Below are 22334 nucleotides of genomic sequence, written 5' to 3'. Positions count from 1 at the left end.
TTTCGGCTAACGATCTCTGGAATGTAATTTTGCATGCAAAATTAAGCACGTATAGTACCGGGGCCGTGAACAGAGCTGCCGGAAAGTGGATCCAATCCATGGTGTCAAGTGTCTGGTGAGATGCATTCAATCACAGTTACCAAGGGGGGGATGCTTTGGTGCGCGTGGCCCAGGGTTTTATTGTTTTCCGGTTGCCGAACGTACGAGCAAACATTCAAGATGGTTTTGTTTTCATTGGTTTTCTTATCTTTTTTTTTATTTCCCTTCATCTTAAACTCTTTTCTCCCCGAACCTTGGTAAACACACAACATACACCATATACCACTGTACCGAACCTCTCAATCCACCATTTTGTATCTACTAACCATCTCTCGGCTCTTACTAATAAACATTCTTCCCAAAAACATTGCATCGACGAATCTGCACTCTTCAAATGGTACTCATTGTTGTGTACATTTACCCGCTTGATCATATAATGTACTGTTGTAATAATCCACACGCTTCATACTTCCACGACATTGTTGATATCATGCTCATATATTTAAAAAAAATCAACACATATTCACATCTGGCTTGGGCTAACGCTTGAATTGTATGAAAACTACACGATACAATATAAATCGTACAATGAATGTCCCAGGAATGTCGCGAAAGAATTCGAGGACTGCAATCTCAGATGAATCAGCTGAACGATAAGATTAAGCTTTTGCTACGTCGGGGTGCTCCAGACCCGTAGCACGTGCGATAAATTCGATTTGCGGGAAGGTGGATAAACTCAGTAGAATGAGCCTGACCTGAACCAAGAAGAAGGAGCATGTGCACACACTTGGTTCGGCACTATTTGCCGAAGGAATTTCGACACAATGCTGCCCTTGTCGAGTTGCTGTTGAGCGCTCGTTAGAAATGTTTAAGAAACCACCGATCTTGATCCCTTGCTGCGGATGATCGGTGGAATGACAGATCTGTCAAATATATGTATTTATCATAGATAACTGTTTGAATTTGTTTGCGTGCGTGCCAAGCGAAAATAAAGTTGTTTGTAATCGCAAGCACACCATCTCCTCAATTACTCAGCGCTCAGTACAAACTGTGAAAGAACATAAGACCATGATTGTCTTCTTCTCTTATCCACCAGCTTTGCTTTGTTTAAGGATATGTTAACCTTGCAATAGTCTCTCGTTTAAAACTTTCGGGAATATGGAATTCGTTTCGAAGCTACCTCCTCCCTATCTTTCTATTACTCGCCCACGCTCTCTTTGACCTATCTTTGTTCTCTGAACTCATATAAACAAACGTCAAGTCAAGCCTCTCATCATCTGCCAAAAATATATAAAAAAAACATTCGTGCCCCTCCTCAAACATACAATTCCTCGAAAAATAAAATGCAAATTCCATCACTCAGGACCGTTCGATGCCGTATGATTGGAACATAGAGTGTTACGATCAGGAAGCAAGCGCACCATCGACGACGGAAGTACGGGATGCAAAGCGCCATACCGACACCCGTTCGGTACCGGAAGTCCCGATAGCACGATCACAGGCCGGCAGAAGTGTGGTGGTTGTAACCGCATCAACTCCAGTGCCGTCTGCCTGGAGTAGAACTGGTGATGGTGACGATCTGACGTATGCGGAAATCGTTGCCGGTCTTCGTCGTCAACGTCAACGAGGTCACGATCCACCGCTTCATTTGATTGAAAGACACGCCGGGCAACATAATGTGACAAACATCTCGATCACGAGTCCGGTACAGCACAATGCTCGAAATGTTTCGGACCCAGTTGTTTCAATGACATCTACAATGCCAACGTCTGGAGAACCTAGCAATAATGATCAGTACCAAGCAGCTCGTACTGTTGTCCAACTTACGGAGGCAAATAAGCAGGCTCTCGATGAACCGTTTACACGAGAGCCTCCAAAGGAACAACGTAGATCCCGTAGACCACCTTTAACATCTCCCAAACTACCGATCCGTCCAGCTGATACAGTCGATTCCGTGACCTCGAACATCATTAACGTAACTACTATTGTTGGTGCTACCTCAACCCAACCAGTGGTAGTTATGACATCTGCGAAAGGACCGGAACTAACGCAGCTGGAAGTATCTAGTGCCGGGTCCGCTGGACCCGCGTCGGTATGGTCTTTTGGAAATAAGACCTACGCAGAAGTGTTGAAAGAAATTGCCGCATCTAATCAATACCGCATGCAACAGCAGCAACAACAGCAAGAATTTCTACAGCCTTCCTGGAGTGAAAGCAGCTACCAGCAGCACAGTGCTGCAGGAAAGCAGCAGGTCGGTGCACCTGTACGCCTTGGTTTACCTCAATCCTACACAAACCGTTCCCGATCGAGCTCAAGAAATCGTCCAATGCCGGAAACCGTATCGCGTGTAAATATTGTACATAGTGATTATCAACAAATGACACCAACTAGTCAAGGGCAGCAAACGGTACGCCCTGCAAAAGTGCAATCAAGATCGGCTTCTGTAAAAAGCAATGCATCGTCAACTCAATCGCAAGGAACTGGTGCAGGCGAAAAGATGACGAAGAAACAGCCTGCTCAGCAAAGTGTGACCGATCGTAAGAGTGTACGTGCTACGGCAACCCTCGTGAACGCATCCGATTATATACCATCCGAACAGAGTGATTCGACCGAAAACATCAACTACAGAAAGGCGAAGAAGAGCAAAATTAAGCAGATACAAAGCAAGGATGACAAACTGTTACCAGTGCCGCAAGAACCGAAAATGAAACCTAACGCGAAGGAGCAGCAAGTGTTTGTGACAGAGATCAATGTGAATAAATCCGAAACGCCCGCCAGACAATCGACTAGTCCGATGAAAACAGTGTCCATAGTGAATCTAACCGATCAGCCCGAAGTGGTTGCCAGTGCAGAGACGAAAATAACGATTAATGTGAACGAACCGGTACAGGCGTTTACGGAGTTGAAACAGGTGGAACAACCGAAAGAACATTACGTTACGCAGATCCAGCTCCAGGATCAGGAAACGGGTCAGCGACGTCAGCAAATTCGTAAAAGTGCCAAAAAGCGTAATAAAACCACCACCACTAATAAGTTGCTGGATATTAGCATGAGTGAACCGGTGATGGTACAGCTACACGAACAAGGGGAAAACATATCGACAGTGGAGATCGTTTCACCAAAGGAGAAAAATGTATCCGTAGTAGATCTGCGCCCGTTGCAAGAACCTTTGACAGTAACGTCAATTGAGTTGAAGGGCGATGATAAGACACCTCTGGAAGCGTACAGCAAACAAATAGAACATCAGCTTAATGCTGGAAGTTTGATGGAGAAGATCGTTGATGCATCTGAAATGAAAAGCACTGATTTGGTACAAGATCCCATCATGTTTACAGAGGAAATCGTGCAAATTTCCCAACCATGTGTAACTATTGATAGAAGTGAAATGGAAGAGACTGTACAACAAACCGAAACAGTGAGCTATCATCGTTCGGAGGTGTCGTTTTCGACAGTAACTGAAACTGTGCATGAAGAGATCAAAGTTGAACATAAATCGAATGCAAAAGAAACTAGTCCGAAAACATACACTACATCGTTACACATTGAACAAACCCATGTCGAAGAGCCACATACAGAGAACATGGTTCCATCAACTGAGATTCACGAATCAAATGAGTCAAACAAGGAAGATATCAAACCAATTGCAGAGAATATCGCTAAAGAAAGTGAAATCTGGTGTCCACCAACAAAGAAAAAAGGCAAAAAGAAGCAATCGAAGAAGACAAATAAGACAACCGATGATCAGCCAGATGATTCTGCTAGCAGTCGTCAGGTCATTGAGCAAAAAAGAACGGAATTTGTCAGATCCATGCTTACAGAAACAATGATCGAGACTAATGATCAAGTTTCTGATACTAAACCCATCGTTGAGTGTACATCGGATGTGTTTGTTGCACAAGTTACACCTTCAGCAGAAGAGTTGGCTCTCATGAGTGCACGGGAAGAATCATTTTTGGCGGACATCAGTGGACCAGTTAGTAGTGTTCCTTCAGCAGAGGAAAATGTCGTTTTAAATGCAAAAGAAGAAGCGTTGTTGTCTGATATAAATGGTTCTGTTTGTAATTTCAAAATGGATATTGCATCTGATGTAAAAGATCTGCCAATACAAAGTAAACTCTCATCGGAAGAAATAGCCCTTATGAACGCTAGAGAAGAAGCATTCCTTGCTGAGATGAGTACACCGGTCGTTAAGCAAGAAATAGATTATGTATCTCAAGTGGAAGAACCTTCAGCTGAAATTGTTCCTTCGTCGGAAGAAATCGAACTCATGAACGCAAGAGAGGAATCGTTTTTGGCCGAGAAAAGTACTCCAATAGAAAAGCAAGCACAATCTCAAGTGAAGGAACCTTCGACTCGAATCGATCTTTCTTCGGAGGAAATCGCTCTTATGACCGCAAGAGAAGAGTCCTTTTTGGCAGAAATGAGTGGAACAATTTCAAATCTTGAGTTCAGTGCTTCGTCAAAAGAAATAGCTGTAATAAACACAGAAGAACCACCAACAGCTTGTGACTTAGAAGTTAAATTAGAAACAAACCCAGATCCTGTTTCAATGACACCTTCAGCAGAGGATCTAGCAATCATGAACGCTAGAGAAGAGGCATTCCTAGCTGAGATGAGTGTACCAACGTCCAATCTAGAAATGAATACAGGCACTAATTTCAAGAACATGTCGGTTTCTGTTGGACCTTCGATTGAGGAAATAGCTGCGATGAATGCAAGAGAAGAAGCCTTCCTGGTTGAGATGAGTGGTTTATCTTCTCATGTTGATTTAGAAATTGCAACAAATACTGATCTTGATTCATTAAAACCTTCCGCAGAAGAAGAAGCACTCATGACTGCAAGAGAAGAATCATTTTTGGCTGAGATGAGTGCATCAGAGCCCAAACAAATTCTAGAAACATCAAAAGCAGATGATATCAGTTTTGCACATTCAACAGAAGAAAATGTTTCAATGATCGCAACACAAGAAACGGACGATCCAAACAAAACAGGCGACTCGAATGTAAAACCAGAAACGAAAGAAGTATCTATTTCAGCCGAGGAAGAAGCCCTCATGAGTGCAAGAGAAAAGTCATTTTTGGCAAATGTTAGCGAAGAAACCGAACCCAGTTCACAAGATCGTGTGGTTTGCAATGCAGAAAAAATGACGCTCCAAGGCAAAAAACTTAACGTAACGACTTTAATCTCTTCACCTGTCGCTGAAATTCCATTAGCACCGTCGGCCGAAGATCGTAGCTCAAATCAAGCAATGGTAACTGATACTGGTGTTGAATCTGTTTCAACTACTCCCAGCACAACACTTACTGAAACTGTGAACCTTGCAACCGGAAAGAGTCCAAAGAAAAAGCAAAAAGATAAATTTAAGAAAATCAAAAAATCCGATGCCGCAAATATGGCCGCATTCCTCGAAGCGGAACGGAAAGTGTTTGAAGCAGAAGAAGCAGCACAAAATCAACCTGCCCCTACGGATCCGAGAGCACGTGATCAAACGTCACCGGGAATGAGCTCCATTACAAAGGAGCAGATTGAAACAATAATTGTGGGGATTAATTTCGATCGGCAAAAATCACTTACCAGTGCTAACGATTCTGAAGCAAATGCTGGTGAAGCAAGCCAACTATCTACGGAAGAAACATTCGTTGTAAATATGCCCGAAAGTCCGATGAAGGTTGTTCAAGAGTTCCGAAGTAATTTGGTGTTTGAGGACTACGATTTTATGCATCAATCTCCGGTGAAACGATCCAATGAAACAGACCGTATTGATGGCAAAGGAAGTCGTGCTAAAGAAGCCAAATTTAAGCCACAGCTGGAAAGCATTCCATCAGATGCGGATCTTATGGGGAAAGGTGACAGTAATGAAAAATCTACGAAAGAAATCGAATCTACTGTTTCCAGCACCGCAACCAGCAAGATCAACACAACGGAATCCAAGGATTCTAGCAAACAAGCTAACATGGATGTTGACTCCGGCAAAGAAAACAATGATCCCGTGCAAAGAATTGTGATTAACTCAAAGTGGCGCGATAACCGCCAAAAGATCTCAATGATAACACACGAGGAAGTTTTACTGCAACCGGTTTCACATATAAAAATGCAACTACCAAAAATCATTGCGGCAAAGGTGGAGAAAGTGCTGGAACCTGAAGAAAGACCAGACGTTGTGCCGCTGGAACCGATCGTGCAAGAGACACCAAAGGAAGAATTTGTTGGAGTGGATGAAGAACTGGTGCATGAAGATATTCAGGTTGGACAGGTAGCAACAGAGGTTTCGATGTTGGACATTTCTCCTTCCATCGTGTATGAAACACAGTCGGTAGATGTGTTGGAGAAAGAAGCTTCATTACCGGAGGGTACTGATATGGCGTCGGGAATGGTGGTGGCTACGGAGTCAAAAGAATCGGATATGGTTTCGGATACGGTCACTTTTGCTGAGCAGCGCTCTTCTAGTCAGGAGGTGTACACAACAACTACAACTTCTGTGATGTATCGTACGACAACGATCACCTATATGCAATCGGACGAGCAGGAGGAAATAAATGAAATCTACACAAGTCCCACGGTTGTTGAACAGAGTGTAAAAACGGTCGTTACTCGGGATGAACCCACGTTGAACGTATCGGTGTCCTATTCAGAAGCGGATCGAAGTATGGGAGATGAAGTGATGGTGGAGCGGATCGTGATTGAAAAAGATGAAGACGTAATGGGCACTGTAGATGAAACGATTATAAGTGAAACTGATCCCGAAGAAAGTGTTATGGAACCAAAGCAATCACTATTAGACAGTTCAGTGATATCAGAGGCAGATCGTAGTATGGGAGAGGAAGTGATCGAAACAAAGACAATGATCGTATCGGAAGAAAGTGAAGGTGACGAGGAACGGATAGTGCGAGAGATGTGCAAAGAATCTTTCCAACAAGACGCGTCTTTTGAGGTGGCAAAACAAACTTCATCGCCGGGTGTAACAAGCAATACAATCGAACCTGTACTAGGTAGTCCGATTGATACGGAATCGTCTAACGGCCAGGATTATTGGCAGTATCATGATACTGAGCGACATTACATTCAGAATTTTACAGTGCATTCGCATGATAAGAAACAGGATGATAAACTTGTACATGACACTTCCCTTGTGAAGGAATCCTTCCCAACTAATGACGCAGAGGAAAATATGATTGAGGATTCGAACGTAAAACCGGTTTCGATGGGTATTTCTATGTCAAGCAACAAAAGTGATAGGGAGCTGGCCGAAATCTATCGCACCTTACAGCAATCTTACTTGAGTATGTGGCAGCTACGTGATGCCGAAAATAGCTATCAGAAATTAGATGCTAGAGAGGGCAATAGTAAAAAGTTAGGTGAAAACTTGAGTCAATCAACGCTAACTTCCGATAAACCAGAGGAAACACAGGGTACTGAACAGAAAGTTTTGGATAAAAATGCGGAACAAGAAAGCACATTAACGAGTCAACTCGAAGTATTGAAGAGCTTGGGACAATCTTTCGTCATTGGTTGGCAGTTAAGAGAAGCAGAAAACACTTATGAGAAGTTAAAAACTCTGGAAGTTGCAAAGGATTCTGAGCCGACTCGTGAATGTGTAACCGATTTAGATGAACCGGCTCATGGAAGCAATGAATTGTTATCTTCATTGGATAACAATTTAAGCGAACCACAGAAAAATCTTCCCTCTGAACTGCTCATTGCCAATGAGGTTTCAATTACTCATATAATTCAAGGAAGCGAAGAACAGTGCATAGAAGCAGTAGGTCCAGAAATTTCGGAAAATATGACCGATTCTTTAGGGCAAGAGAACTTGCAGAGATCTAGGGAAGAAGATTTGAAACATGCTTTGCATTACGCATCGATTAATTGTCATGACACACTCTCACTACGTGATGCAGAGAAGAAATATGCTTTACTACGACAAATTGATACAACCAAACAAGAGATAGAGGATCCTGATTTAATCGGTTCCAGTATTTCGGATGAAATTGATAAACTTTCAATACATGATGCTGAAGAGCGGGAACTTTTGAATCTCTCAGTAATGTCTAAGACAGACACTTTTGAACCAGTTGTGTGTGACAATTTTGTAGAAGAAGATGTAATATACGACGAACCGTTGAACAAAGTTCCTTGTCCATGCACTGAAGAACAAGAGCTTATGAAGCTTTCAGCTATATCAAAGGCAGAAACTTTGGAACATCTTGTGTCTGAGATTGTTGTAGAAGAAGTAGTAGTGTGCGACAAACCATTGGACGATGTTTCTGGTCCAGATAGTGAGGAACAAGAACTTTTGAAGCTCGCCGCAATACAAAACGCACAAATTTTGGACCCAATTGTTTCTGAACCGTTGAGCATTGCTCCTTGTCCTGACAGTGAAGAACAGGAGCTTTTGAAACTCTCTGCTATGTCAAGAACAGGAGCCTTGGAATCAGTTATGCCTGAGACTACTACGGAAAAAGTGCTAATATACGACACGCCATTAGATGAGGTTTCTTGTCCTGATAGCGAAGAACAAGAGCTTTTAAAGCTCTCAGCTATGTCAAAGGCAGACACAACAATGCCAGTTTTGCATGAGACTAATATGGAAGAACCGTCATCAAACACATCATCAAATGAAGTGTCTGTGCCAGATAGCGAAGAACAAGAGCTTTTGAAGCTCTCAGCTTTATCAAAGACGGAGATTTTGGAGAAAGTTTTACATGAGGTTACTGTGGAAGAAATGGTAGTATGTGAAACATCGTTGAACGATGTTTCATGTGATAACCGTGAACAACAAGAGCTTTTGAAACTCTCGACTACAATACGGGCAGAAGCCTTGGAACAAGTTACCTCTGAGACTACTATAGAAGAAGTAGCAATACGCGACACAGTACTGGAAAAAGTTCCTTGTTTAGACAGTGAAGAAAAAGAGCTTTTAAAGCTCAATGCAATTTCAAAAAGAGAAATTTTGGAACCAGTTGTGCCTGAGACTACCGTTGAAGAAGTGATAGTTTTGGATAAACCAAAGGACCAAGTTCCATGTATTGACAGTGAAGAACAGGAGCTTTTGAAGCTTTCGGTGATATCGCGAGCAGAAATTTTTGAGCCAGTTATGCTTGAGAGTACTGTAGAAGAAATGCTAGTATGTGACACACCATTGAACGAAGTCCCTTGTGCTGACAGTGAAGAACAGGAGCTTTTGAAACTCTCGGCTATGTCAAGAGCAGAGGCCTTGGAACAAGTTACGCCTGAAAGTGCTGCGGAAGCAGTGATATTATATGACAAACCAGTACACGATGCCATTGGTCCAGATAGTGAAGAACAGGAACTGTTGAGACTATCAACTATGTCAAAGATAGATGCGTTGGAGCCAATTGTGTTTGAAACTGCTGTAGAAGAAATGGTAGTATGTGAAACATCATTGGATGATGTGTCTTGTGCGGACAGTGAAGAACTCTTGAAGCTTTCGGTTATGTCTAAAGCAGCAGAGTTAGGGTCAGTTGTGTCTACTACTGTGGAAAAAGCGATAGTGGATGACTCACCTTTGGAAGATGTATCTTGTACATATGAGGAAAAGCAAGAACCGTTGAACAAACTAGCACATGAAAAGAATACTCTGGAACAGGAAGCTACTTCGGCAGTTACTACCGTTGAAGTTGTCGAGCAAATAGAATCATCATTGCAGTCTGAGAATGTACAACAGTTTGTAATAGAGTTGTCTGTTGCAGAAACTAAAGAATCTGTTATGCATGAAGATGTAGGTGACGAATCTATAAGCAGTGTGGATCTATCAAAATCAAGTGCATTTGATTCAAGCATGGCTTCGGTGATTAGCAAACCAGAAATTTCCTTCATTAGTTTACCCCTGGAGAAGAATGTGGCAGCTGAAGATATAGAGCTGATGGTTTCCAGCATTGAGTCTAACGAAGGTGTTATTGATACAACCATTGCGCCAGACCAAAATGCAGGAGAAATTGTGGTAGAAGGAAAGTTGCTTGTTCAAGTAAACATACCTCAAAAGACCACTGAAGAACAACACGCAACTGAACGAAAAGAAAAACGTAAAAAGGAGAAAAAGCAAGCGAAAAAGTCCAAACAGTTGACGCACGATGCTGGAGCCTCTAAGGAAGGTATTGTAGCTAATGTTAGAGACTCGGTTGATGCAAAACCAAAGACTGAACCAGAGACACCAGTTCCAAATGTTTGGGAACAAATGAAAGGCAAGAAAACGTACGCCGAGGTAGTTGCCGGTAAGGAAGCTGAACGTAGAAGACTTTTGGAATTGCAAACGATGAAACTTCAGTCTTCTGTCGTGCCAACTGGAGACGAATTGAAACTTGTATCACAGGGTGTAGATTTAACAGACAAGGCAATGTCTCGTAACGAGAGTTTTGTTGAAGTTGAACTCAGTAACGAAACTGACCTTCAATCCTTCATTGATAGCAACAAGAACTATGAACGCATGGTAAAATCAAGCACATCCTGGGCAGATATGATTGACGATGATATAGTAGACAACAGCATTGCTAGCACTGCTTCCGTTAATCTACCAGAAGAATTAGTAAGCAAGACTGAGCCAATGGAGATGGTTGAATCAACAAATCAACCTGTGCAGGAAACACAAGAAATAGAGCAGGACAATCAGAAAGTTTCAGCGAAACGCGAAACGAAACAGAAGAAAAAGCAAAAGAAACGGGTTGCAGAGCAAGTTAGGGGCCCAACGGAAGATGTGTTCCAATCTTCAGAGTTTCATGAACCTGAGATTGACACGTCTACGTCTACTACGGAAACATCAATCTGGCAAACTGGTCCTCTTTACGCTGATGTTGTGGCTCAAAATTTAAAACAAGAAAGCGAAGCGAACGCATTTTCATCTTCAGTTCAAGCTGATACACAACATGAGTTAAGCACATCTTCCCAGGAAGTTGTAACCGGAGTTGTATATTCAGTTCCAGATTTTGAATTACCCTCAAAAACACCTGAGTTGACTACGGTTGAAGAAGGTATAGAAAATACTAAACTGGTTCAAAAAGAAGCCAAAACAGCTAACAAAAAGAATAAACACTTCAAATCACAGCAAGTGGAGAATTTATCTCCAGAGGTAGAAAAAGTTACCGCTCTATCAGCAGTTGATATACAGCCGGATGTTTCTTTCACGGTTTCAACAGCTTCGGAGGATACATCACAAGAAAAACTGTGTATATCAAGTACGGTTTCTGTGAGTGCCAGTGATACTGCTTATCTTGATTTCGAAAAGGATAAAACAGTCAAACTAACTGAAAATCAACCCGATGAAAGCATGCAGAGTGTTCCGGTTGTCGAGAATGTTGATACCGAATCAGATTCGATAAATGTGTCTTCGAAAGAGGACGCAACGACGCAACGAGATGACAGTTCAACAGTGAAAAAATCTAAGAAAAAACAAAAGAAAAGGCCCTTGAAACATGGATCTAGCGACGAGTCAGCTGATCTTGAAACTGCCAATTTAACTTCTGTAAAACCCATTGTAACAGTACCACTTTCTGAATCTCCTAAAGAAATTGCTCATCTCCATGAACATTTGCATGAGGATGTGGAGCGTGTCGAGCTTAATGTGGATGATTCAACGCCATCTGCTTCAGATCACGAGAAACATGTAAAGTTCTCTGTAGAAGTCGAAATTCTAAAGGAGGTTCCTTTGTCAGAATCACCTAAGGAAATTGAACACCTTCTGGAGCATCATGCACACAAGTCATCTCCGATGGTGGAGAAGGAAATTCCTCCTACGGTACATGTGGATGATGCTCATAAGCATGTAAAGTTTGTGGAGGAAACATTGGTATTACCACCAGTGCCACTTTCAGAATCAGTTAAGGAATTAGAGCAATTGAATAATACAACAGAAAGCGTTGAAAAGGAATTTGAAGAACAGGAAGTAACGTTTGATACTGAGAGAGGAGAGGACAATAGTGAGAAAAGAGTAAAGTTTGATCATCAAGTTGAAATCCTTCCCACAGTACCATTCTCAGAATCAAGCAAGGAAACAGAGAGAGATATATGCATTTCGCCTGAACTAGAAGGTACTACTGTCCCTGAGCCAAACACGATGAAAATAGAAGTAGTTGAGTTGGTTGGTAGTCCAAACCCGGCAGACGAGGAAGATGATAAACGAGTAAAGTTTGATCCTATGGTAGAAGTGTTGCACAATGTACCATTCTCAGAATCGGTGAAGGAGACGTCAGGCATTGGAACTGAAAAGCTAGAACAAGGGCAGCCGGAGGTGGAAAGTCCTGATGATTCACCACAACCAGAAAGACGCGTTTCCTTCTCTAAAACTGTTGTTAAGATAGAGCTGGCACATGAAGACGACGATGATGGTTTTGAAGTGATAGACATGACGGAAGTTGAAGAAGTAACGAAAATTGGTTTAGAGTCCTTGGCGAAAGCTCCAGAGATAGCTGCATCCGACGATCAGACACAAGATAACAGTTCTGATGCGGTGTCGACTGTACCAAAGGAGATTGAAAAGAGTGTTTCTAAGAAACAAAAGAAATCCAAGAAAAAGTCTAATGCAAAGGAAGTTGGTATAAAATCCGCCGTTCAGGATGAGTCTAAACTGGAGGGCAATCCAATTTTATTAGACGCAGAGGTAGCGTCTCATACTCCTATCTCTGGTCTTCTGTATGCGGATGTAGTTGCTCAAAAGTCAGAAATAGACAAACATAGTGCCCTGAAAGCTCAAATCACAGATTATGACACCGAAACGGTCGTTCGGGAGGATTACACAGTTGTTCAAGAAATTTCCATCACGGAGGTACCAAGTTCTCGTGAAACAGAAGTTGCTGAAATCGTGCAAGCTGAGTTTTCGTTTAATCCGCAGCCAAGTGCTTATGAGTCTGCAGAAAATATGGATGTTTTCGTCGACGAAAAAATAGTTTTGCCAAATGCACATGACCAGTTTGCTAATGAAGCCTTGGTGAGTCAGGTGTCCGATAAAGATGATACAATAGAAAAGCAAGAAAGGGATAAAGATGCAGAAGCAAGCGATTTGCAGTATGTTTTGCCACCTATCAAGACGAATGACGATTCGGTAGTTGAAATCAATCAACTGCGTAACGAACCTTTGGAAAAGATATCGGTTGAAAGTGATGCAATAGAGCAGCCGACAAGCAACGCCGATGGACAATTGTCCATGCATGGGCTCTACTGCATTTGGCAGGATAGATCTTGGCTTGATCGATCGGTTTACCGGCAAGCTGAGGAGCGGTATGCGATGGCAAATATTCAAAATGCCATCTGCGAAGAACAACAGCATGTAGCGGAACATGAAGTTCCTAGCAGTGTTTCCATTGCTAGTGACGCCAACACACCACCAACAGCAACAGTAACAGCTGCCACTGCAGCCACTAACAATGTACTAACACCAATGCCTCACATCCCTTGCGAAGAGTTATCCTTGCAGCAAACTCTGCCCAATATAAGCGATGTATCCTTGGTCCCATCCATATCCTTATCTGTATCCGACTCCACAAGTATTCTTCCCATCCCAGTCAGTCCTGGTTCTCCCTCATCCTTCGATCCTTCACTAGGTTCAACGGACAGCGTAGAATTAAGTAAACAAAATGTGGCTGAATGCACAGACAGTAAACAGGTGACGTTGTACTTCGTAGATGTAGTTGTTAGTGTTTAGCTGTACGTTTATTTTATGTTGTTTTGGTTTTGCTGATCGCACTTAAGTTCATTTTCATTTTTAATTGTTTGCTTTCTTTTGATTTCATTATTAATTCAAGCTGTGTCAGTTATTATTTAATTTTTATTTTATTGCAAACCCTTCGGAAGTAAGCACGGTTTAATTACGGTCGGAATCCGTTTCGTTCAACAAAATGTGATGTCATGTTTATCAGAACGATATTAGCAAAATACTTTTCTAAATTTCATAATTTTGTCATAAAAACCGTACCTATTTCTTTATTTAATGTGATGCTTTTTAGCTATTGTTGTATCGGATCGTTACCCAACACGTGTAGTTTGTAGCTTGTATGTGTAATGTACTTTTGTTTTGCATTGACCGACATCTTAAGGTTCGGTGTCTAAACGGTCTCCTAATTGGCTAGTTTCATCCCTCATCGCACATGTGTTATTGTTGTTGGGTGTGACCTTTGTATACAGTCACTTGGCGCAAACGATATCACCGTGTCCCAATACGAGTATATGTAAATTAGACACTTTAACCACCCCGCTGTTGCCATTTCGTGTAGGCCCTAATAATGGTTTTGATTAGAAGATTTTCAACCAGGCTAAACTGTATCGCGCTATCTGCCGCTCTTTACCCAGTATCAGTAGCTCAATCACATCAATCCTAATCCAACACGAAAACGACTGAGAACTTTTTCACGCATCACTTATCATTTTCACTACTGAATCAGTTATAAGTTGTTTGCTGAAAGAAGCGTCTCCAATCATTGCTTCCTGAATAGTTATATTGCACAAAAACTTTAATGTTTTATTCGTAACATTCTCTATAAATTTGTTTTATCCTTTCTCTGGCGAATCTCGCACGCGCGGTGGTTTAAAAGTGTAAAATTTCCATCTCCTATTGGATGTCAATTATTTCCGTAGTTCGGTGATGTGCAGAAGCAAAGCGTCCTCAACACAATAGCCATGTTTAAGTCGATTGTGCATGAAAAAAAAAAACAGAAATCTGGTCCGATTATGTTACAGTTCTAATGTAGAGTGTTTAATGTTTTTCTGTTGTGTTATGATATTTGGTTAGACTATTTTTGGAAGGACCTTCGGTTGTTATTTCTGACGCCGTTAAGGCAAAAATACAGCTGAAACCATGCGCGGCGCAGTTTTTGTGTTCAAAAAAAAAAATCATGCAATGATGAGCAAAACGAAAGCAATGTTTGCCTTTTAGTGACGTTTTGTATTTTTTTTTTGGTTTTGTTTCAACCCGAGTGTGCGCATTTTGAAACCCCGAGTGCTAAACCATTTCGTTCGTTTCCATCTTACAGGCACTAGCGCAAAGTGTTGAAAGTATTCTGGACTCGCTGATCAGTGCGGAACTAGAGATGAACAATTTGCCGTACGACAACGTGAACGATCTCATCAAGGGTCTTCAGGTATGACGCATTCCATGAGCGAAAAGAAGTGTGATGTAACACAATTGTTGATTTAACCTTCTAATATATCGTTGTGCGCTTCTTTTTAATCACAGGTCCTTTTAACGAACTTAGCTGAGTACAAGCAACAGAATTACGCCATCGCGAAATCCCTGCCGGCAAACGCAGACAGCCATGTGCGGGCAGCGGTTGAACAAATCGACGAACGAATAGACCTATTACGGCAGCGAGCGGAAAATGGCCTCGAGAAAATTCAGGTTGGCTCTGAAAATAGTATAAACCCCTAGGAATTGAAATAACTGACTAAGTGTTTTCTTTTTTTTTCGCGGCTTTTTAGCAAACATTAAAACAACGAGAACATAGGAAGACGGAAATTCGAAACTATCTAGAATTGTTGGAGGAAATCGAAGGATGGCTATCAAATACCAGCATTCATCTGATGGAGATGGCCGAATGCAGTACAGAGGAGGAAATGCGACGTCGGAAGGACGAGGAAAGTGTAGTTCTAGCAAATTTGCGCGAAAAGGAACAATTTTTGAAGGATGTGCTAGAAAAGACGGCATCATATCTTGTGTACAAAGATGTAACGGATCGTACAACTGTGCTAAGAGAAAACTTGACCGTGTTGATTCGCATCCTGCGTGAAAAGGCGTTGATTCTGGAGAACAATATTCAACGGCTTACTGATCATTTGCATCCCGTCGAAGCAGCGATCCAACCACAAACGGTAGACATCGAAAGCCAAACAAGTCCACTGACGTCAATCGAACCAGTGCCGGTGTCGCTTGACATCGTACAGAGCGAAATGCAGCTGCCTGTTGGTGTAGTCACTCAAGAAACATCCGTTCAGACACAATCCGCACCGGAGCAGCATACAACAGACAACATCTTGATCATTCAGTCGGTGGTTAATGGACGTGAAACAGTACAGATCTCCAACGTACCACGTTCGCTCGGATTAGCTGATCAGCAGCTAGACGAGTCAGTTGTAGTTGAGGCAAGGTATACGCAGCCGGCAGAAGGAAATGACGATAGATCGTCGGAGCTGTTGGTGAAGAATATACCGACTCAGTTTGAGACTACTTTTACCGAACCAGACGATACAACCACGGAGATCGTAGTGAATCGAGACGGATCGAAGAGAATAACCTTGAGGAAGGTAGTCCAGCCAGCTCAATCCATCGAATCAACTACAGCTGGAAAGGCTTCGATTGTTACGTCGGTAGACTTGGCAACGCAGCATTCGGAATCGCTTGCAATTACTGGTGACGAGAGTGTTGTAGTGGACGTGGAAGGAGTTGACGTTGTGCTGGAGGAAAGTAGTAAACAAGTACAGGATGAAGCGCTCGAAACCGGTCCACCATTATTGCCCAGCGTTTCACCGATACAGGAAGCAGCACAGACAGTTGTTGCTGAGGTACTGGATGAGGTGGAGCAGAAGATGCAAACAACTGAGCAGGCTGTCGAACAGCAGCCGCAAGAACCGCCACAGGTATTCGATTCACATGCTCAAATCGCACCAGTAGAGTTGATTGCTTCTATCGTTGAGTCACAAACTAGTACTAGTATACTATTAGGCGCTGATGCTGAAGTTGTTGCTGCTCCTACCGATGCTGTTGCAATCGATTCCTTAAGCCTTAACGAACCACTTACAGCCGGCGGGGAATTAAACGTATCGGTGCAAAAACCGGTAGAGTCAATTGAAGACATCTGGCCACCGTCGGAACATGTGTGTACTGTTTCAGTGCCCGAAAGATCGATACCTCTTTCACCGGTACATGCGGACGCGAGAGAAATAGCTTCGGAACCTGTAAAGAAACAAGAAAGCGAGGAGGCACAGCAAATATGGCCGACAAGTCCAGAACGTGGTTCGGACTACATCCAAATAGAACCGAATGTTTTGAAATCGCACGTTGCAGACACAGAAGTAGAAAATCTAGTCCCTATAGTAATGGAAGATCCTACATTAGAACATATAGCAATTGACAGAGAGCAAGAGATAGAAGTACCTATCGTAGTTGAAGGACAAATTAGTGTTTTGAGCGTACCTTTAACGAGTGACATGTCGGAGGAAATTGTTCAACCACAAGAGAATATTTCCGCCCCATTGCCAGTCCACACTGAAGATATAGCCACAACCAAGAATGCAGAAGAAAGCGTGCAGCAAATAGTACCGATTGAAAATGTTGATGCTGCTCTGACAAGTGAACCAACGTTGGAAGTGATTGAGTCGAGCACATTACGTTCTGAACCGATTGTAGAAACAACCATCACACGAACCACCGATACAATTGAAGATTCGGATAGCTGCACTACAATCGTGGAAACAGTTTTGATAACTAAAACTACTACAACGGAAGAAATAATTGAGATTCCGGTGGAAGTAGAACGCGTTGAATCTGCTGCGGATGATGAACAGGAAGAAAAGGTAATGATCGAAAAGGTGACGCATGTGACAACGATTGTAGAACGAGTTGTTGTAGAAGATGACACAGAAGAAACTAAAGAAGGTCCTACGATTGAGGAAGTAGTTGGTGAGCCGTCTACTGACAGAATGTTGGTGAAACAAGAACCACTGCTGACTCCCGCCGACGATGAAAAGAATCTACAGGTTCAAGTTGCATCGATTGGTGAATCGCAGACCTCTTCTCTGAAGGTGTCAATGACAGTTGATCCTAGTGAAACAAAGAAAATAAGTGTGAGTTTGATCGAAGTGAAATCAACAGAAGTGGCTGCTATTGATGATAGCAAACAAACGGCTGTACCAGAATCGGTTGAGTTTGAAGAGATTTCTGGATTAAAGTCGGTTGAGGTTGATCCTGGATATGAAGCTGACAAAACTGCTACCGCTGAGGGCGAACCGGAAGACGATGATAAGGGTAAGAAGAAGCGTAAAAAGAAAAAGAAGGGAAAGCTCGAAAATGAGAAGGCCAGCAATACGGACCAACAGCCGGCACCTGAACCAAGTGCAGCTAAGTCGTTGCAAACTGATGGTCGTTTGTCTGAGGCGCAAGAATCGGAACAACGGTTTGACTCGTACCAAAGCTTTACAGAGGAAGATCAACCTCAGACCAGTACGGTAAACGTTATGGAAGAAGCTGTGGAGCCAGAGATGGTGGAAGTTCCGATATACATTCAGGAAAAAATCGTCGTACCCACTGAGATAATTGAGGCGATCTATACAGAAGACGTACAACAGCAAACAACACCATGTGAGCTTGTGTCCGGACAAGAGCTTAGCGATCCAACTGATGTGGAAATAGAAAAGATCACTTCTGAACGATTAATGGTACCGATCGATTGGGAGCAAAGATCCATGCAGACATCTCCAGAACCAGAGATTCAACGTACATCGCAACAAACCTCTCCATTGATAGTCGAACAAGAAGGCGCGGTACCCGAGCAAGAGACAAAAGAAATACAAACAACAGTTGTCGAAGCAATCGAGATAGAAACACAAACCTTACAACCATTGGCGCTGGTTCAACAGGAAGCACAAACCGACGCACCGGAAGAGTCGACAATTGCTCTACATGAGGTCGACACTGTCGATACAGCAAACCAAACAGTGCCGATCGAAACGAAGGAAACTCAACAGCAAGCCGAAAATACTGAGGAGATTGTGGGTCCTATACTGGGACAGATAGTGAAGGAAGTGATTGATCCAGCGACATTGTACAAACGCCAATCTGCACAAACTAGTCCTGTGCATTTTGCTGAGCATACAGATGCACCGGAACCGAGCGTAGACGTTGAGAAGTCAAATGATAGTGCGCAAACAACCTTCCCCGATCTGCAGGACGCTAATGTTGCAACGGACACTGTGGTTGTTGAAGATCGTGGAATTTCTCCGCATGCAGAATTATCTGAATTGGCTGAAGAGAATCCATGCATTTCAGAGCCTATTTTAACTACCGAATCTGCTATGCAAACAAGTCCTATGCACGATGTAGTGCAGACAGCGTCAGAGGTGTCACCAAAATATGAAATACAGGATGAAATTATCATCCAAACTGTCGCCCAAAACGTGCCAACGGTAGAGAGCGTAGATATGCAAACTGTACAAGTCCCAACGACGGAATCGGACGCTCAAACTACGCCAGTAGCAGTAACGGAGATTACCGAAACTGTTACAATTAGTACGCAAACAAAACCAGAGCAATCACTTGCAGGAGCCGATGTGGAAGAAAAGCATACTTCGAACGATAAGGAAAGCACCAAACGTGCTAAGACGAAAAAATCGAAGAAGTCAAAGGAAAAATCAATCCCGATAGAAGTGGAAGTAAGTACGCAGATGATGGTACCTAGCATGACTGCCGGTGGTGTACCAATGCCAGGTTCTAGTGGGAACGAATCAGTAACCGTAACAAAGACGATTATTACTGATGGGAAAGCACCAGACGGTGAGGGAGATGTTAGTTTCAACATACAGGTTGACATTGATCCGTCGTTCGGTACGGTTGAGGAACGATCAACATCATCCACCTTCCAGGAGAAGCCGTTGACAACGGTCAGTTGTCCTATTAACGAATCGCTTGACTGTTTGCAAAGTCAAAATTTACAGTTGAGCTTGTCGGATTGCTTCTCCATCATGAAGTCACAGCAAAACTATGCCGAAAATCGTGTGATACCGTGGAACGATATTAATCAAATGTTTGTCCACATGAAACTCCCGTCACTCTCGCCGGCTACAGACGACGATATGCAACGTGCAAATAATTATCAAATTTTGGATACATCAACTCTACTTGAAGAAGAAAATGAAACTGCCTCTGCAGATGACGATTTAGACCACGTGCTACAATTATTACTAAAGAACGACAACGACCCAACCGCACAACAACTTGTGCTATTTGATGTGGTAGAAAATGTAGTCAAATCTTTGGAAGACCTCGACGCAGGAATGAGCGTAGCGCAAGCAAACGCAACAGATGAAGCGTCTTCACTGGATCGTGCGAAGCTGCTTAGAGTGTATAAAATTCGGTTGATACGCATCGAAGAACATATAGTAAAAATCATAACATATGTGCAACGCACCAAAACCGGCCTCAATAAAGAGGTAGATGAGTGTCTTAATAATTTGCTACGTCAGGTAAAAGCTCTGGAACAAACGGTCGAAAATGGGGAACGGAACATCGATCAAAATGCCACTAAATGGCGGATAATTGGTAACGACATACGGAACATGGGCGAAGGTGTAGAAATGCTGGAAAGTTCCTTTAATAACCTCGTAACGAATGATACCATGGCCATTAGCAGTAAACTTGGGGTTCTGCAAACATTACAAACGCACTGTCATAATCTGTGGTCGTCCATTAACAGGTTCGACGATCCTCAGATTAAATTGGATAATAATATGGCTAGTGAGTTGGATAAAAAGACTCACCAGTTACGCCGATTAGAGAATGAACTTGTGTTGGAAAGAAACAAGCTAATACAGCTGTGTAGCCTAGCTGATGAGTATGAGCAAACATTACTCGAGTTCCAGGAGATAACAGCTACGGCAGAAGTGTTCATTGAAAATGAGATCGTTACCAATTCGCTCGAAGAGCTGCAGGAAGAAATGCAACGATATCGCAAGTTTTTCGTCAATTTGAACCACTGCAAGGCAATACTGGAATCGTTAGAAACCAACCTCGATCCATTAACTCGCCAAAAGTACGCCGACCTACATTCTTCCCTTTATAACCGTACGAAGGTAATACTAGAACGTGCGGTTGATCGGGCTGGAAAGTTGGCATTAGCGGCATCTCGCTGGACCGTTCTGGAAAAGGAAATGGTCGCCGAGAAGCAATGGCTTCAGGTGGCTCAGCAACGTGTGCCAGACTTGAGTAACGTTTCGTCGCAGGACTTTGAGCGGTATATCACGATGTACGAATCGTTGGAACAAGATATTGCTAATCACCTAACAAAGATGCGATCGCACCACGAGATGGCACGGCACATGCACGAACTGATCTCAGCGCCGATTGTCGAGAGAGAAAGTAACGAAGCGCTGCTTGTGGCAATGCAACTACAGGAAGAGGTATCGCTGTATCTGAATCTTGTGACCAAATTTAAAGCACAATGGAATCGATACAATACTCATGCAGATCGATTGGTCGACTGGCTGGATGTGTGCCAGGGCAAGTTAGCGAACATCACGATCGAAAAGAACCTTTCCGAAACGCCAGTCGATGATATGCGAACTTTCTGGGAAATTAAAGCACAGTACGAGGTGCTGAATAACAAAGTGTACAAACCTGCTAGCGACACATTCGGTCAGGCACTACGTACAATTTCTGTAACGGATGAGCAACTTCAGCGACAACTGCACGGCCAGCTTCTAGACGACTGGAACGCCGTGTCAAACCGTATCGATGATATACAGCGCCACATTGCGGAATCGATGAAAACCAAAGGAACACCACCGGGCGATAAACTTGCATTCATCGAACAGGAATTGCAGGAGATAGCCCGAGAGTTCGATAGCAGCAAAGCGGTACTAAAAAGCCAGGAAGATCTGTACGCTTACATCGAACGCGTACAAACGCTCAAGACCCGCATCCAACTGATCGACACAGAGCTTGTAGGCCAGTTTGCATTGGATCTCGACTGTAACACTGAGAAAGCGAGTGCCGTTTTCAAAACATCGCGCCATTTATCGCAACAGATATCAGAAGAACTGGATGCGGCCGAGCTATTCTATCTTCGGCTGGAAGATATTGAGCTTGGTATAAAATCACAAGAAGAACGGCTCACGGCGATTGCTCGTGTGTTGGACGAATGTAGCGGCAGTGTAAATGGTAAACGATCTGCTATCGAGAAAGCGTTGGCCGACTGTAAAAGTAGCCAGGATGCACTCGGACCATGTTGGAGTGAGTTGATGCGCCTTCGACAGATGCTTCACACTCTACCGATGAATCTTAAGGTTTCGGTATCGCCCTTACAAACGGAAAGGGATTTGTCCACGCTACAGAACGTACACAGCGATCTTGAGCACCGTTCGGAGGATGTGATTACGTTGCTACGCAATCGTTTGGCATTGTGGAACAAGTTCCACAAACAGTTGGACATGATTCAGGAGCACGTACAGGAAACGGAGTTTATGATGGAACTGTTGCAGCTACAGGAAAGTGCTGACTATAATCGATTGCTAAAAGCAACGGAACGTCTAGATGTAAGTATTTGTGTCGGATCTCCGAAATTTTCATATGGGAAACTAATTTCTAC

At 42.9% G+C, this 22334-nt stretch overlaps 1 protein-coding gene across 4 annotated transcripts in view; it reads left to right on the top strand.

Annotated features, from left to right (window-relative positions):
- Positions 1-22334, top strand: part of LOC125766571 (muscle-specific protein 300 kDa) — an 89332-nt gene that overhangs the window by 59712 nt on the left and 7286 nt on the right. For 3 of the 4 annotated variants that reach the window (XM_049432640.1, XM_049432639.1, XM_049432641.1), the window contains 4 exons: positions 1403-13651; positions 15015-15122; positions 15218-15379; positions 15460-22281. In XM_049432640.1, coding sequence (XP_049288597.1) covers positions 1403-13651; positions 15015-15122; positions 15218-15379; positions 15460-22281 — 19341 coding nt within the window. The remainder of the gene's footprint in view (positions 1-1402; positions 13652-15014; positions 15123-15217; positions 15380-15459; positions 22282-22334) is intronic. The other variant, XM_049432642.1, reaches the window with a different exon arrangement.

The sequence above is a fragment of the Anopheles funestus genome, chromosome 2RL (genome assembly GCF_943734845.2).
Source record: "Anopheles funestus chromosome 2RL, idAnoFuneDA-416_04, whole genome shotgun sequence".
Classification (NCBI taxonomy): domain Eukaryota; kingdom Metazoa; phylum Arthropoda; class Insecta; order Diptera; family Culicidae; genus Anopheles; species Anopheles funestus.
This window is presented reverse-complemented; position numbering and strand designations above follow the sequence as displayed.